The sequence below is a fragment of the Zophobas morio genome, unplaced genomic scaffold (genome assembly GCF_036711695.1).
Source record: "Zophobas morio isolate AGI-343-1 ecotype UQ-CSIRO unplaced genomic scaffold, CSIRO_AGI_Zmor_V1 ptg000002l, whole genome shotgun sequence".
In the NCBI taxonomy this organism is placed as follows: Eukaryota; Metazoa; Arthropoda; class Insecta; order Coleoptera; family Tenebrionidae; genus Zophobas; species Zophobas morio.
Window position 1 is genome coordinate 24609161 of NW_026972107.1, and position 18743 is coordinate 24627903.

Here is an 18743-nt window from a genome sequence, read left to right on the forward strand (position 1 = left end):
TACTCCATAGGCCCAGTGCAGTACATCATAGTTTTACTTGTGGTCACCTACATTTAAAATTTCAAATTTGGCGCTACAACTAGATGGCAGCAGTGAGGAGGAAGCAGTACGGGACACGACGGTATCTAAACAGAATTTTAATAAACCGCTCGTTCGAAGAGTAAAAATTAGTTTTACTAAAAAACCGACTACAATTTCAGGAGTGGGATGAACGACCTTAACATCGAAATGACCAATGTCCGATTTGTGTTTGTGAAGTGCTGATTCATGGAATAGTTACACGGATAAATGGTAGAAGAGTCAAGCACGTGGGAAATGTGAGGTTATGTCAACTCATCACGTTTTTCATAAATGAGAAGATGGCAAGAACCCTCCAAGAAGTGGAGTTGTGTGACGACGCTATTAAGAATGGTCCTTATGCATCGGTACGTACGCTATACGGCCTTGCCTTTGACGACGGTAGTCGGTTGAACAGAAAGAAGCTGTGTCAATGGACGGGTTTCCCTTTTGAGATCGCATCAGATGACTTCAATGAGAAAGTGGATGAGGTAGTGCAGAATTTTACGATCGCAGAACTTTGTGGAGTCGGCCTTCTACTGGGGTTGAATTGTGCAGGTACTCACCAAGAAGTGGCCGAGAGAATTTGTTCAGTGTTGACTGATTTTGATCTGTTTACACAAGAAAGAGTTGTTCAAGAACAAGAGAGTGAAGACGAGGACGACGAAGATGATCCGGTAGACAGTGATGATGGTCGAGCAGGCGCGGCAGCAGTCCCTACGTTCACCATGTCTTTCAGAGACATCGAAGATTCCGTACGCACTTTTAGTGGTGATGACAATTATGCAATCGAGACTTGGGTCGCAGACTTTGAAGACATCGCTAAACTTATGAAGTGGTCGGAACTGCAACGACTAGTTTTTGCGAAGAAATCATTAACTGGGCTTGCTAAGTTATTTATTCAAAGTCAGAGGAATTTGGGTACATGGAAGGACTTGAAACGCAGGTTATTGAGTGAATTTTCCAAGAAGGTGAGCACTGCTGAACTGCATCGCATGCTGAATAATAGAAAAATGAAAAAAGAAGAATCTCTCCAGGAATACTTGTTGAAGATGCGTGAACTCGCTTCAAAGGGTCAAATTGAAGAGGAGTCAGTAATCGAATATGTCATTCAAGGTATCAACGATGATCCTGAACACAAATTTTTGTTGTATGAAGCTAAAACTTATGTCGACTTAAAGAAAAAAATTGAAGTTTATGAGAAGATTAGAAAGACCCGTATACCTTCGACTCAATCTGTTGGTCAACGTTTCCGAAAGCATAACGAAAACAAAGGAACTTATTCTCCGGGGTCTGTAGGAGCGAAGTACAGTAGTAAACCCCCTCCAAATCAGAACATAATTAGAAGATGCTATAATTGTAATGGTGTGGGCCATTTCGCCTCAAATTGTCCAATTCCGGTGAGGGAAAAGGGTTCCTGTTACAATTGCGGTTCAAAGGAACATCAGAAGAGGAATTGTCCAGGGAAGAAAAAGGAAGACAACACCACCAATGTGATATCAACCGAGACACAAGATCCCTATATGGTAAACGTTAAGATTAATGTTAAAGATGATTGTCAAACCGAATGTAGCTATAATTTGAATTCATTAATCGATACAGGTAGCCCAATTTCAGTTGTAAAAGTTCGGTATGTCACCGAAAATAATTTCAATGAAGGTCTAAATCCAAATTTAAATTTCGTGGGTGTGAATGAATCGAAGCTTGATATTTTGGGTATTTTTAACACGGAAGTATTTGTTAATGAAACTGTTTTACCCATAAAATTCTATGTAGTTCCTAATAGCACCATGTCCTTTAACGCTATATTAGGTAGAGATTTTCTCAATACCAAGGGTTTCACGTTTACGTTAGGAGATCATTTAAAAATTATTTCAAACGAATTTGAGAAAGTAAATAACTTTGACGAAATTTTACATGTCGATTTTAAGGTAGGTGAAGAAATAAAAAGTAACAAAGAAGTACAGATCAATCCTTGTTTAGATTATGATAAAAAAGTGGAAGTTTTGGAAGTGTATGATAATTTTTATTTATGTAATGACTCGCCAAAGATTGATTGTAATTACGAAATGAACATTTGTGTTAAGAATGATCAACCAATCTCTTTTAGACCACGGCGTTTATCCTTTTCTGAAAAAGAAAAATTACAAAACATGTTAGATGATCTATTAGAACGAGGCATTATTAGACCTAGTAGCTCTGATTACTGTAGTCCAATTGTACTGGTAAGAAAAAAGACAGGTGATTTAAGGCTTTGCGTTGATTATCGCGAATTAAACAAAATTACTATTAAAGACAACTTTCCTACTCCTTTGATAGAAGACAATCTGGATCGACTTCGAAACAAAAGATATTTTACGACCCTTGATCTTAAGGATGGTTTCCATCATGTTCATGTAGCAGAATCGTCGATTAAATTTACTAGTTTTATCACACCTTTAGGGCAATTTGAATATCTTAGAATGCCTTTTGGGTTAACTAATGCCCCAAGAGTTTTTAACAGATTTATTAATTTAGTTTTCAATAAATTAATTCGAGCAAACAAAATTATTTTGTACTTAGACGACATTCTAATAGCGACCAACAGTTACAAAGAACATTTAGATATTTTGAAAGAAGTATTTGGTGCAGCCTCCCAACACAATTTGCTTTTTCGAATTGATAAATGTGCTTTTCTTATGTTTGAAATTTCTTATTTAGGATATCTAGTAAACAATGATGGCATCAGACCTGATCCGAAAAATGTCGAAGCAATTTTGCAGTATCCAATTCCTACAAATGCTAAGGAAGTTCATAGGTTTGTTGGTATTGCTAGTTATTTTCGAAAATTTATAAATGGGTTTTCCGTCCTTACAAAACCTTTATATGACTTGTTAAAAAAGAATGTTGAGTTTCGGTTTGGTGAAAAAGAACTTGAATCCTTTGAACAAGTAAAAAATCAATTAGCTTCTTATCCTCTTTTAGCTGTGTATGATCCGCATACCCAAACAGAGTTGCACTGCGATGCATGCACATCTGGGTTTGGAGCTATTTTACTTCAAAAACAGTCGTCGGGAAAGTTTCATCCTGTTTTTTATTTTAGTCGTAGGACGACCGAAACCGAATCTAAATATCACAGCTTTGAATTGGAATGTTTAGCCGCTATTTATGCTATTAAACGATTTCATATATATCTCTTCGGTATACATTTTACGATTGTCACAGACTGTGATAGTTTTAGGCTTACTCTGAATAAAAATGATATTAATGTTCGAATTTCTAGGTGGGCACTATTCTTACAAAATTATGACTACGAATTGCAATATCGTCCGGGAACACGGATGATCCATGTTGATGCTTTAAGTCGAGCCAACAATATTTTAGTACTAGAGGAAAATACACTGGAACAAAATTTAGCTATTTCTCAAAATTTAGATTCGAGTATTCAAAAGGTTAAGTCTGAACTCGAAATCCGCGAAAGTACAAAATTTGAACTTAGGAATGGACTAGTGTATAGAAAGAGCAAAGGAAAGCTTTTATTTTACGTTCATTCGTTGATGGAAAGTCAGATCTTAACTATGTGTCATGATAATTTCGGTCACGTTGGCGTGGACAAAACTATGGAGTATCTAAAACGCAGCTATTGGTTTCCTAGTATTAAAGAAAAAGTGAAAAATCATGTTCGAAATTGTTTGAAATGTATCACCTTTTCACCCATTGGTGGCGCTGTGCCGAGTGAGTTACACAATATCCTTAAGGGAAATAAACCCTTTGTCACCATACATATTGACCATTATGGTCCATTAGAAAAAACTTTGACAGGTAAAAGATATATTTTTGAGATCATTGATTGTTTCACTAAATTCGTAAAACTGTATGCAGTCAAGAGCACCAAAACTTGTGAAGTAATCAATCAGTTAGAAAATTATTTTAGGCACTATAGTGTACCGTTACGTATTGTATCCGATCGGGGATCCTGTTTTACCTCTAATGAGTTCGAAAAGTTTGTTCAAGAACATATGATTCAGCATATTAAAGTCGCGACGGGGTCACCAAAATCAAACGGTCAGATCGAAAGAATCAATCGAGACTTAACACCAATGTTGTCAAAATTGGCTATTTTAACAAACAAGTGGGAGAAAGCTTTGGGAACAGTTGAATTTGCTATTAACAATTCGTTTTGTAGATCCACTGGTAATTCTCCATCCGTTTTATTGTTCGGTATTAGTCAAAACGATCCTAGCGATCCTTTAAGAAATTTATTGGGCGCTGAAGCTGAAAAAGAAGATGACTTAGCCGAGGTTCGAGAAAAAGCTCAGTCTCAGAATGAAAAGTTACAAGCATACAATAAGCGCATGTATGACCAAAAACATAGACCTCCTAAACCGTACAACGTCGGTGATTATGTGATGATAAAAAACATAGATGTTACACCAGGTATTAATAAAAAACTTTTACCTAGGTATCGTGGTCCCTACGAAATCAAGAAGTCATTAGGCAATGATCGTTATTGAATTACAGACGTTGAAGGTTTCCAAGTAACGCAAATCCCATTTGAGGGAGTATGTTGTCCTGAGAATATGAAGCTTTGGCTTCAATAAGTTACAAAGAGATTAGTTTCATTTGTTCATTATTTCAGAATGTTGTGTTTCTAAGTTTTGTTTCCACCTCGTTCTAGTTTTGACGCTAACATGTTCGTCTTTTAAGCCCGGTTTTAAGCGATTGGGTTTTCTAATCCATCTCTAATACCCTTATGATTTTTATGTGTCCTGATTACTTATGTGATTTATGTACTTTAGATACTTATGTGCGTCTTATCATTATGTTATTTAGGCGTTATATTATGTATTGAATTTATGTGACTTATGTTTTTAACATTTTATGTTTCACTAACTTATGATGTTTGTGTGACTGAAGTTTTAAGCACCTTATGTTTTCTGTCACTTATTATGTTACGTACCTTATGTTTTACTTTGTGTAACTTATGATGTTTGTGTGACTGAAGTTTAAGCACCTTATGTTTTCTGTCACTTATTATGTTACGTACCTTATGTTTTACTTTGTGTAACTTATGATGTTTGTGTGACTGAAGTTTAAGCACCTTATGTTTTCTGTCACTTATTATGTTATGTACCTTATGTTTTACTTTGTGTATATGATCGGGACGATCATAATGTCAGGATTGGCCGAATTGTGGTCACCTACATTTAAAATTTCAAATTTGGCGCTACAACTAGATGGCAGCAGTGAGGAGGAAGCAGTACGGGACACGACGGTATCTAAACAGAATTTTAATAAACCGCTCGTTCGAAGAGTAAAAATTAGTTTTACTAAAAAACCGACTACATACTTTACATTTATAGCCACATATCTTAGGAACAAAGCGTTTCTCTGAAAATCAATGAAGGACAAAAATCTTAAAATAATCCAAAGAATTACCTTCTGAACTTTTTCCGCATGTTCACTCTGTATATTGATACACTTAATAAGAATGCTCCAAGGCATGCACAATATTTTATTTTGAACCCGATAAAAGTTTTCAGTTTCATAAATATACCTACTTATTTTATGATCTGACTATCCCGGTCATTAATTTACTTCTAGATGTTATTTTCCTCAAAAACCTAAAATAACTTAATGAATAACGTTTTTCAAATATTTCTATGTTGAAGATGTGATCGAGAATACAATGATTCAGAATTGACTTGTTAGACTTTAAGTAATAATACTTATACAAGGTGATTGCGAAATACATGCAAAAAAAAAATGGGGAATAGCTCACAATATGATTATGTCACTGGGTAAAATTCACGGTCCTAAGTAGTAGGCAGTGTCTAGAAAAAATTATTTGAAATTAAATGTAAATTGTTGTACGCGCCGCTGGACTGTTTTGTGACCTACATAATTACTACAATGAATGGAACAGAGCGAGTTGGATTAAGAACCAAAAAAGTTACTTTATCAGGCACTTTTTTAATCGTAACGTGAAAAACACGAAAAGGGCCAGTTAGCATCGAGCGGTCGGTGAAATCGGTTTATGGTGGAGTTTTCCCATGCAGATTGTGTCGAAATGGTAATTGGTGTGCGTGAACATTTGCATCAGTGGTACAGCAACTCCGAGATCATGGTACCTTCAACTTCAAACTCACGATCGTGGCCGTGATAGGACAGAAAGAAGAAGTTCAGCAAAATTTTTGCGGTGGCGTCATCAATTTTTTAGGGGAGATGAGCAAATACATTTTGATCAAAATTTTACCATGCTTATGATAAATTCAAAACATCTCCAAGATTTCAAAGCATTCGGTTTTGTAGTTCCTGATTAAATCAATAAAATTAATTCACATTTTCATTAATTTTTTTGAGTCACCCTGTATATGCAAATCCAAAAAATATGAATGGAATAATAAATCACAACTACAGACTAATCATATTTTACACATTTAAGATAGGATTTATTTATTCAGCAAAATTTTGAGGTGACGTCATCAATTTTTAGGAGGGGATGAGCAAATACATTTTGACTGAAAATTTACCATGCCTATGATAACTTTAAAACATCTCCAAAATTTCAAAGCATTCGGTTTTGTAGTTCCTGATTAAATCAATAAAATAAATTCACACATTCATTAATTTTTTTGAGTCACCCTCTATATGCAAATCCAAAAAATATGAATGGAACGTTAAATCACAACTACAGACTCATCATATTTTGTACATTTAATATAGGATTTATTCAGCAAAATTTTGAAGTGACGTCATCAATTTTTTAGGGGGGGACGAGGAAATACATTTGGACTATAAATTTATTATGCCTATGATAACTTTAAAACATCTCCAAGATTTCAAAGCATTCGGTTTTGTAGTTCCTGATTAAATCAATAAAATAAATTCCCGCATTCATTAATTTTTTTGAGTCGCCCTGTATATGCAAATCCAAAAAATATGAATGGAATGATAAATTACAAGTACAGACTCATATTTTCTATATTTTCGATAGGATTTATTCGGCAAACTTTTGAGCTGACGTCATCAATTTTTTGGAGGGGATAAGTAAATGTATTTTGATTAAAAATCTATCATGCTTGTTATAACTGTAAACCATCTGCAAGATTTCAAAGCATTCGGTTTTGCAGATTCAAAAGTAAATTGCAAAATGTTGTTTCATAATTTTGATTTTTTTTCCAATAATCTGGACCTTTCGGGTAAAAACTCAATTCGGAGTCATAAACTATATGTATAGGACTATGTTATTTTATACAATTTAAAACTCATTTATTATGTACAATTTTGAACTGACGTCTTCGCATTAGTGATGGGGATGATTAGACAAATTTTGGTTAGCGTTTTACCATCTACATGATATTCCCAATATAAATACAAAATTTTGCAACAATCGGTCCAGTACTTTCGGAGATTATCTGTCGAATAAAAATCCGGGACAGCAGACAGACGGACAGACGGACAGACAGACGGAAACGGGAGACCTATTTCTTCGTCCTCTAGGGTTCATGAAAGGCCGAGAAAACGTAAAAGTAGAGAGTCGGCCGACGGACTCGATTACAATACTTCCTTTGCTTAAGCTCGAGAAGTAAAAATATATTTTGGATCATAATCGCACGGTACACTTATACTTTTCAACGGTGTAATACCTTTATTAACAAACGGTTTATGTTGCAATTATTTACGAGCTTTTAAATTCGCAATTCAGTCAAAAACACATAATTAATTTAGAGTGCTTACATTGTGTTAAGTTCTATCTATGTAGACAATCGTACACTATAACGTACATAATTCCTAAATGGATTATTGACCCTAAACTGTTACATGAGAACTGAAGTTAGTATTAAAATAACCCGAGAAATAACCCAATGAATTTTTGCCATATGTTTAGTAAACACCCTGTATTTCATACAAGCAGTAGGATACATTTAGTTTAACCACTAGAATAAGTTTCGTTCATTTACACTCGTTCGAAACAAATTCTGAGGTTCTTATCATTATTCTTGTGTAACTTCACAACTCGTAAATATCTCATTGTATTTCTCCATTTGCAGTGTCAGTTAAGTACTACCTACGACATGCGACAGTGGAATAAATGTCATTTATCTCACTCATTTGAGCAGTTAACCAACTAGCTCTTCATATAATAATATATTTTTTTAATTAGTTAATTTAATTTTCATGAAACTTTTGAGTCCTAGATAAAATTTTGTAAATTTCGCGTAAGCTAACGCGTTATTATCATACTCCTGTTATTATACATGACCGAATGTCGTCACACTGGTATGGTAATAGTATTTTTATCGTACTTGTAGCGTAAATGACTATTTAACAAAATCTCTGTATTTTCATTGATACACTTCACGTAGATTCTAAACCGCCTTGAAGATTGCACAATTCGTATCGTACTTCGTTTCATTGGCAGCTTGAAGTAGCTCATGGCTTTGAATCTTCGGTTGGTCGCTCAGCACAAGTAGTAATCGGAATTTTATGTTTTCAGTGAAACCTTCAGCGGTGGTGGAAATACGGAAAGAAAAATAAATAAAACAGATGCAGTAATAGCTGGTAGAAAGGGTTAGCCGCATAGGCGTTTATCATAATAATAGTTCAGTGAACTAGTGAAATTAAAAGAAATAATTATCGGTACGACGTACCGAAGAAAGTGAATATCTTAAACCAAACAGAACTAAAGGTACCGCCGGTGCAGTTAAACGAACAGATCCTTGCAAAAATGCTGTGCCATAAGCTGATAATTTTAACCTTTTTTGTGTACTTCAAGTCATCTTCATGCCAAGACAACAACGTGTGTCCGACTATTCGCGATTATATCACTATGAAAAATAACAACAACTGCTGGTACAACTTTGCTGCAGACATTAAAGTGGTAAGTGATGCTAACCAATCAATCCTCGGTCACCTACATCAACTAACTGGTTTCTTAACATCTGCCTTCACGCAGCCTGAAATTATTCGAAGATCTGGATATCCCTTTATGGAATACAGAGTTCAAACCAAAGATGGTTATATCTTAAATGTGTTCAGGATACCTAGTGTTCGACAGGACAAGGGTCCTGTTTTTATGATGCATGGGGTTCAGAGCACTTCTGGCATTTTCGTTAGTTTGGGACCAAACTCTCTCGGTAATGCGCCCCTGAACTATTGTTTATATCAGCAACTTTAATTATTTCTTGTAGCCTTTCTCCTCGCAGACGCCGGTTATGATGTTTGGTTGGGTAATTATCGTGGCACTGAATATTCTGAAGGTCACATCCGTTTAAATGTAACGCAAAGGGACTATTGGAATTACGGGTATGTCATTTAACACACATTTTCTACAAATTTTTACATTTGCACATTTCCGCATTCATTTACCTAATACAGTTTTTTGAGACAGTAAAGCAACAAATTTTGCGTAACTGTCATGTTAGAACCTTGGATTTATCAGTTTAAAAATATAACTTAGTAAGTAAAAACTACCTTAAATAAGTGCAATTAATACCAACATAGAAAAATAAAAATATAGGACTACTTATCTATTAATTATCTGTGAATGATTTTGTAATTATGTCAACTATTTGATAACATGCGTGTATAGTTACACGCAACACATACAGAGTCAAGTAAAAACTTGTAAAATTAAACATAAATAGCAATAAATGTCGTAACCACCTTTGAGAAAAATAAATATGCGTATTAAAGCTTTATACAGGGTTAGTCACGAGAGAATTACTTCTGAAAATTATTTTTACGCAACCCAAAATACGAATACCATATACCATTTGATACTAACTGAATTTAAAATGAAATGCTTAATCCATGATTGCTTTGAGTTTGGCAATCTCATTTTGACAATTGTGGAAAATGAGGTTACGCGAGTGTCCATGGTGGTACCGCAGCCAGTCGGAAATCTCCTCCGGCGCCGCCAATAAATTTGTCAGTGTGCCTCTTGATCTTTTACAACCGATTAATCATGAGAAAATTATTTCTAAAAATTCCTTTTACGGCATTTTATTCAAAGGTTACAACACAAACTCAAACAAGTAAGTAAATAATTTAACTACTAATCTGTTAAAAATGTTGGGCATTTTGGGGAGATGCTACGGCTTTTTTGTAAATGGATGGCCGAAGAAGTGCAGAGGTTGCAGATTTGCACTTCGAAGAGGCTCTAGGTGACGCAGAGATGGCGAATTAACACATGCACATTAGCGGCGAACAACATTGGTAGAGCACTTACGGCTTCAGTATAGCCCAGATTGATCTGACTGTATGTCGTTGATCCAATGGGGCTTTAGAGGCGAGTCAACGATGAAAAAAAATGTTAAAAATTAATTAACGTCAAAGTGACACTGCCAAAGTCAAAGCAATCATGGATTAAGCATTTCATTTTAAATTCATTTAGTATCAAATGGTACATGGTATTCGTATTTTGGGTTGCGTAAAAATAATTTTCAGAAGTAATTCTCTCGTGACTAACCCTGTATTTATGCCAACTATTCGCAAATTTCATTGTAACCTTGTGTAGGTATTTCGCTTTTCTTACATACGACGCGACGGTCTGCTCGAGGGGAGGAAGTAGAAAACAAGATGTTTCTTTGAAAAACAAAGAAAGTATTTCTTTTGCTTCCTCTGCGGAAATGCTTTCGTGTATTTGATGCAATTAACAATTTAATGCATTTTGGAATAAATGAATTTCTTTGGTTCGGCATGCAGACTTTGTAATGCATATCACCATTTACTTCGTTGCAGTGTTCATTTTAAGGAAATGCATTACACTGACAGCCTAAAGAGCAATTACATTTTCTATCATTATAGCCTACATTTTAAAGGAATGTAATAACAAGCAACTACGATGAGTGCCTAAACAATACAAAATTAATTTATCTATTAGTTTTTATTCTGGGTTAGTGCGAAGAAAATTTTCGCAGAGGTGTTCGCGGTTTTTTCCAAATTTCTGCTAACGCATGACTTTGGTTGTTCAACAGACCGTAACACCGTTCATGACTTTCATACACATCATGGGTTTTGTCTATGAATAATCCAATTGCTATCCACTTTCGCTCCATTTTTCTCATTACCTAAACGCAAGTACACACCTTCAGAACATTTCCTTCCTTAGACGTATTTACCGTACCACGCTATTAGGACTATTTCTCAAATACCACAATTGCATGTGGAGGAAGTGTTGCATGAAATCCTTAACAACTACAAATTCTCACGGCTGGTGGATTCGGAACGAGAATATCTGATTTTTACCCTAGGTTTTGCACTAAGAGTTCGACTGTTCTTACAGTTATATGCAATGCCAACTGCATGCAGATTATTTTTATTATTGCTGTAGGTTATTCCAGTTTGAGTTGGCAACGTGTAAAACCCATAAACATGTATTTTACATGAGAGATTTTACGGAGGCGTTGTCAATTATTAAACACATACTGATTTTCTTAAGAAATTGATGCACGAATCCATCCATATCTACCACTATTAAAATTCTCTTTATATTTATTAAATTAAATTTTTGATGATTCTAATAATGTAATTTTGATTGCATGAATGTCTTTAATTTTTTAAAAAAGCTTCCTTTGTTCTTTTCATAACACGTGTTTTGCAATTTTCAGCAGGCACGATTTTTTTTAGTGGTGAGAATTTTGAAATTAATACACTACAAAATTGTAATAAATACTCAGAATTTTTGGAAGTACAACATTGATAAAATGTAACAAATAGTCGACCGCGATATGGTTCGAATGTCAAAATTTTTACTTCATAGAAAAAAAAATCCTAAATAAATCGAAATAATCTTCCAAATTAAAAATTTTACTTACAGAAAATTTCAAAACACGTTAAGAGTTTGGCAAAAATTTTAATAAACAAGAATGGAATTTTAACAGGATCATATTGACTATTGTACAGATTTATGTATGTACCGCCTTGTTCAGGCAATATGTACGTTGTTGAAAGTTTACACCTCGTTACGTATGTTCAACTCTTTATACAATTTTATCTTACATTTGCTGGCAATTTATTTTCTTAACAAAGTATGCTTAAAAATGACGCAATGAGACAGCATTACGTTTACAAAGTTATACTTTTAATTTTTAAATACTTTAATTATAGAGTGATAGCAAACGGAAGTATTGAAAATAGGGTCATTTTGATTAATTAAGTTTATTACACTAATAGTAAAATATTCTCTGACACAATGGGTGCTGACTGCATTACTCACGTGCTTGTCGCAGATACGGAAAGAAAGTCTGTTGTACTACATTTTAAATATTTCCAATAAATAGTACAAAAATATTCATGAAAAGTAAAATAAAGATTGGTTGGATAACACAACGGCTCGTACAGTTAGTCCGAATCTTTGAATTAGTGATTAGTACTTACATTATATAATTAATATATTTATCCTACTAAAAGTTGCTAACTTCAATTCAAAAATTTATTAGTACATAGTTTAAAAATTAATATATTGGTCAAAATTGATTATGCCTGTTTCTTGTTACAGTACTATACCACGAAGTTACCGTTGTACAATCTAAGTGCTGTGCATTATTTTATTCTTTTAAGCTTTTAGAATTGGAGTTGATTTATTTCAGTAAAATTAAAAAATGTGCAGCGTTCTGACACTTTTGCTCTGATTAAATGGTCATAGTTATATTACCTAAATAGTAACGTATTACAGTCGCATTTCAATTCGTGACTAATTAAGCTTAAAGTGATTATTTCCTGTAGTTGACAAAAATTATTTTAAGTTATTGCACACGCAAATTTATTAGATCAACCTTGGCATATTTTCAAAATAATGAGTACATATTATCGACAACTGCAAATTTTCTAGTTGAAGGAACTAGTTTCGCATTTTTACAACTTACATGCGTATATGGAAGTAGTTGCATGTGTTACGAATCAGTCTCTAAGGATGGTGCGGTTATAGTATTATTTGCTACATTATCCATTTTTTTATAATAAAAACAATTTAAAAATATTTGGGTCGTTTTGCTTTTACAACTTCGCTCGTGTTTTCCTTGAGATTGACCTATTTTCTCACTTAGACTAGAATATAATTGCATATCCCAAAATACTTACAAAATGGTTAAGCATAATTATTACTCAGGACTAATTTGTACTAAATTAAGAAAATAATGATGGTCTTAAGTTAATATTTTTGGATCATGTGTTCCTAATTTTTATTGCTGTAATGGATCAACCACAAATAAGCATTAAAACAAGTGACATAATATATCTGCTAAGAAAATATTTGATAATACATCATGTGCCACAGGTGATTTTTAAGGGAAAGATAGGAGTATTTATTAAGACCTTTTTGTTTTTGTGTCTACACATAAAGGTAAACTGTATCTTTGTAACTACGTCTCCTTTGATTATTTTTTATATAAAATATCTAACTGCAACAATTACTTAGACAATAATCCTTTATCTTAAATATGTTTCTGACTTTTGTTTATTTTTATGTTAACCTAGGCTTAGTACGTTCTATGTACTCATTTGCTTTTTTGCTGCCTACCATATTGAGCATTCTATAAAAATTTCCTATAATCTGTCTAAGTATCGACATACAGATGTCTCGCCTACTTACTTATTCAAATAGTAGTACTTCGTTCTGAATTTAAAAAGTACAGGTAATATTTTCTTCGTTAATAGATGTAATTGAAAAATCTAGGTGGAAGTCATTTACTTTACAGTCCTTTATGTTGTCATGTTAGTTTTCCATTTGACCACATTTGTCGTAACTTTTCTCCTTAACTTCACTGTTGATTTATTTCTACAGGGTCTTCGTTATCTATCTATTTTCGCCTTTGATTCTTGAACCACATCTGCTGCTGTTGATTAAATTTTCATTACCGTGAAACATAAGAGTTATACTTGAACATACGCAACCAAAAAATCTGTGCAACATTTTTACATCAGCTAGACTATTTTTGGTCCAATCAAGTCACTCATGAATTTGTAGCATTTACAAAATGAAACATGTTTAAACTTTAGCACTACATTATGGTATATACACTAGTGGAGATAAATTAAGCAACTTTCCAAAAACATACTTTATTTAAAACAGAAGGGCCAACCTGAAACGGTGAGCCAGTGATTTGACATATTGTAGTAATACACTAAAATAATACATTAAAGAGTCAACGTCGTTTAAGGTGTACACTATCGAAATGCAAACAAGAATAAACGAAAAATGAATAATTTGTTGAATAACCTTTTTTGTCTTATTTCTTACTTCACGATATACTGGTGGCATAGAATCATTCAATTTTGTAATTATTTCTTTGCTAACGCCTTTCCACATAATTTCTACACCTTCAAATAATTCGTCTCTTGCAGAAAATGTTTTATCAATTATCAACAAGTTTTCTTTTTACCTCCTCCCACACGTGTTGGATGATATTTAAATTGAGTGAATGAACTGGTCACTTCGCCACTTCGACGTGTTTAAATTTAAACAAAGTCTTGTTTTGTATTTCGAGCGAGTATTTTGCTGAAATACGAATTTTAGTGGCATATTGTCTTCTACATATGGCAGCATTATCTCATTAACAACGCGCGGAATTGTGTTTCATACGCTCGATCCAGTGCTGTCGCGGCGATAGTTTGATTACAAATATATTTTTCTTTTGGACTATATCAACATAATATAACATTTCAAGATCACAAATCTGTGGTCATGTGTTTGAAAAATTAAAAAGGGCATCGAGTATTTTTATTTGAAGTAATATAGTAATATAGAAGTAGTTTTTTAACAAGCTGTAAACACTCCAAGCGACGCACTGGCTACGACCTTGTGGACCAGATCAAAGCGTCCCCGCTACTCGCCGTAAAACACACCTTGCTTCAACTGGGGAATTGCATCCGTAAGATATTTTTCCGCCCAGTGCTCATTAAGTATCTTTTCGTACACCCCAACAGCCGTTTCATTGATTCAAAATACTGAATAGAAAATCGTTTTTATTTTGCTGTATGGGCTTAAACAGATTCCCAACAGAACATATTGCAGTTACAATAAAACAAATAACTACATAATATTAATTATGATATTTTCTCGTAACCAATGCTAATCCCTGCCTTTCTTTCTTTTTCCTCCCTGTATCATCCACGCTATTCTTTTCCCACCTGCAACCAAAATGTCTCTTTTATCTGTCATACGCTTTTTCAACAAGTATTCTACAGTTTCTTCCATACACAATCTATACAGTCTATCGTTTTCATTCAACCACTGTTTCCTCTTTCTTCATTTCCACACTGGAATCTCGTCGGCATTTTTTTCTCTTTCCTGCTTTCTCTCTCCAAGCACCAGGATAATTCCTTTGCTACAACAGCTTGATATTTGTTATTCATCTTTTGCTCATTTTCATCCGTTTCTCTCATTTTTACTTCTCGTGCTATCCGCTGTCCTCGGTTTCTTTACTTGCATTGCGGATCCACTTCTTTCGTAATAATTTTCACTGTCACTCTTTACACCTTCCTCACCTTTTTTTACATTTTGTCCAAAACATTCGTTCTCTCTCTCTCTCTTTGTGTGTATGTGTGCGTGTCATTTTCTCTTCATATTTCACTTTTAATTTACTCGTTTTTGTTTCTTCTCGCACTAGACTACCTAGCGTTGCCCAAGCAACTCCTAAAACCAATTTTATATATTTCTCTTGCACACTCCACGTTTACTAAGCTATCAAAACGATTAATTTGCTTTCTTACGTTCCAGCCGGATTTTTTTCTCCTATACCTACCTACTCCACAATGTATTGCTTTTTTACACATTTTCTTTCACTTGTCTTTTATACATTCGTATTCGTAACACAAACTTCAAATTATTACTCTATTTCACTTCTTCTAGTACCATTCACTCTTTTCCTTTCTTTTGCTCTGTTCCTAAAAATCATAATTTTAGATTTATTTGCATTCACCTCTAGGCCCTTTCTATTCACATACCTTCCTCCTAGCCTCATAATTTCTCTCAATCCTCTTTCATCCCCAACTGGTAATACCAGGTCATCTGCGTACGCCAAAGTCCATATTTTCTCTGTACCCACCTGCTTGCGCTTTCTTTAATACTTCATCAAGATCGCGTATATAAGCACCAAATAGGCTGATAGTCAGTGGGCAGCCTTGTCTCATTGCCTCCTTTGTCCTTCGTCTTCCTTTTTACTGCTGTGACCATTTCTTTATAGATTTCTTTAATTGTCCCCACCAAACTTGCTTACACCTTTTTTTCTCAGACACAGGACTCCTACAAACGCCGCTTTGATGTATACGAACAGCGTATACATTCTTCTTTATTTTTGTGGCAACCTTTCTTTCGTCACGTTGTCTATCACCCCTCGCTTGTCCATCCGAAAGCATACTTCTTTGATTCATCCCTTCGTCAATCTTTCTTCCAGCACCATTGTATACAACTTATACGATGTGTTCAGAAGGGTTATTCCCTGGCAGTTTGTCTTTTTACTCCTATCCTCTTTTTTATGGATGGACCAAAAGAGTCCGTCTCTTCACTTCCTTTCTCTCCCACATATCATTCATTACTTACACAAGACTATCAATCATACTTGAAATTCCGACCATCCATACTTCGTGCTCAAACCCATCGTCTCCTACAGCTTTTTTCTTTATCAGGTTCTTTAGTTGGTCTTCAACTTATTTTTCTGGAATATTATTAAATCCTGTTTCTCGTTCTGGTGGCGCCCCTTTTATTTGTTGTTCACCTCTTTTTTCCTTCTGGTAAATTCATAAAATAAATTATTCACTTTTCTGGTATATCAGTTTGCTACTTACTGACTTTCTTCCTGATACTTTTTTCCTTATTGATATAACTATTGCGATACTTCGTTTTCTGATCTCACCATTTTTAGTTTTCTTTCTTATTCTTTCATTACTCTTTTTTCCCGTTTTTTACATATTTTAGCTTTATTTTTCCCCATTGTCGCAGGGGAGGCCTTAAGTTCACAGCACTTCCGTTGAACCATCTTTCTCCAGGTTTTATCGTTTTTAAAAACTTCTTCCGACATTTTAGGTTTAAAGTTCTTTACCACTTCTTCATTCCGAATTCTGATGTCCCTTTCTTGATCATCATCTTCTTTCTCTCTTCACAATTGTCTTGAATCCTTGAGTGTAACTTTGTCCAATGGCATATGACCCGCACCCGATTCAATTCTTTCTTCTTTCTTAAAACGTTATCACTTCCTCTTCTGTCCCAGTATTTACAATTGTAGAATCTATCACCGTTTTTATATTTTGTGCTACCCATGTCCATTCTCTATTTTCATTTTCCTCTTTATTTCCATTTAGTATTTCTCACCTCATGTTTTCTGCTGTTTTTTGTTATTTCCATGATAATTTTTGCTTATGAGTTTTCTTGTATATGTTTTAATTTTCTTCTCACATATTTGTGCTCATTTTCAACCCTCGTATCTTGGAACCTTACTTTCGTCTCTTTTCATTATACAGTTTCTGTTATTTTCTTCTATTAATTTATCTGTTTACCTCTTTAGATTTTTCATTTCTTTGCCGTAAAGGGTAAATATATTCCCTATTTCCTCCTTAATCACTGTTTTCCTTTGCATAATCCTCTCCTCTTCTTCTTCTGTGTTAGATCTACTCTTTTTTCTAATTCTTTTTGTTGCTTGTCATTTTCATCACAAATTTCCTGGTAGTGAGGTCCTTATTTTTTCCCAGTGGTTATCATCTAGCCAGATTCTATTTAACCGTTTAACTTATAATATCAAAGCGTTTTATATAAAACCAAAAACCAAAATTTTTATTCATTAGGACCTCCACATTCCATTGTTCAAAATCTTTCGTTTTTTTCCTGCTTTTTAAACTCTCCCGGTTCTTACTACTCTGGTACCGTAGCATTTCACTTCATCTCTTGTATTCTCTTATAACCTACCCCACCAAATTCCCTTTTCCCTTCTCTTCCTTCACAAATTCGATGACTTTCTTTTGTATTTTCGTTATTTTTTGTTAAAACGTCATCAATACATATATTCACTCATTTTAGCTTGTTTTTCTCTTCATTACCTCAAGTTTTTTTTCAAAAATAATTTTGAGACGATCTTCTTTTGGTTGCTCACTCCCATGGTGTAAATATCTTACGAGTATATTTTCACTTTCAGTTCCAGATATCCTTCTATAAAATGTTTCCATTAATTTGTTATCGGCACTTTGCCTAACCCCGAGATCACTGTGTTTTGTCTTTTATCTTGTGTTATTTGCCTTCCAGTTGGTTTTCCTAAGTTTGCAGTTTTTTCTCTTGGCCCTCGTTTTCCCAATTCCTTGTCTTAATTGCCTCTTTATTCTCGTTGAATCCATGATCCGTCTCTACTCGCATTTCTCATACTTCTCTTAATATATGCTTATCATCCATTGTTTTTATATTTTTGACTTTCGCTATACCATTTAAAAACGTTTGCTGCCTCTTCTGTGTTTCGTTATTCTTTTGAAATCAGAAGCTTCGTGGTCGGATGTTATCCTCGTATAGTAGTGGAAAATACAAGTGCGGAGCTAACTTTTAAAGCCCCCCATAGGATGACACCTACAGAGGAGCGTGTTGAAGATGAGTACAGCTTAACGGTACTGATAATCGGACTGTTTATATGTAAAGTCTCCCAAATACTACAAGGTTATATGGCTGCTGTAAAATTAGGGTGTTGTGAAAACGACAATGGAACAGTTAATAAGGAAAACCCACA

At 34.3% G+C, this 18743-nt stretch overlaps 1 protein-coding gene across 1 annotated transcript in view; it reads left to right on the forward strand.

Moving 5' to 3' along the window:
• The first annotated feature begins 8604 nt into the window (after positions 1-8604).
• Positions 8605-18743, forward strand: part of LOC135131220 (uncharacterized) — a 29780-nt gene continuing 19641 nt past the window's right edge. Inside the window, exons 1-3 of the mRNA XM_064058878.1 lie at positions 8605-8920; positions 8996-9176; positions 9231-9345. Coding sequence (XP_063914948.1) covers positions 8768-8920; positions 8996-9176; positions 9231-9345 — 449 coding nt within the window. The 5' untranslated portion in view covers positions 8605-8767. The remainder of the gene's footprint in view (positions 8921-8995; positions 9177-9230; positions 9346-18743) is intronic.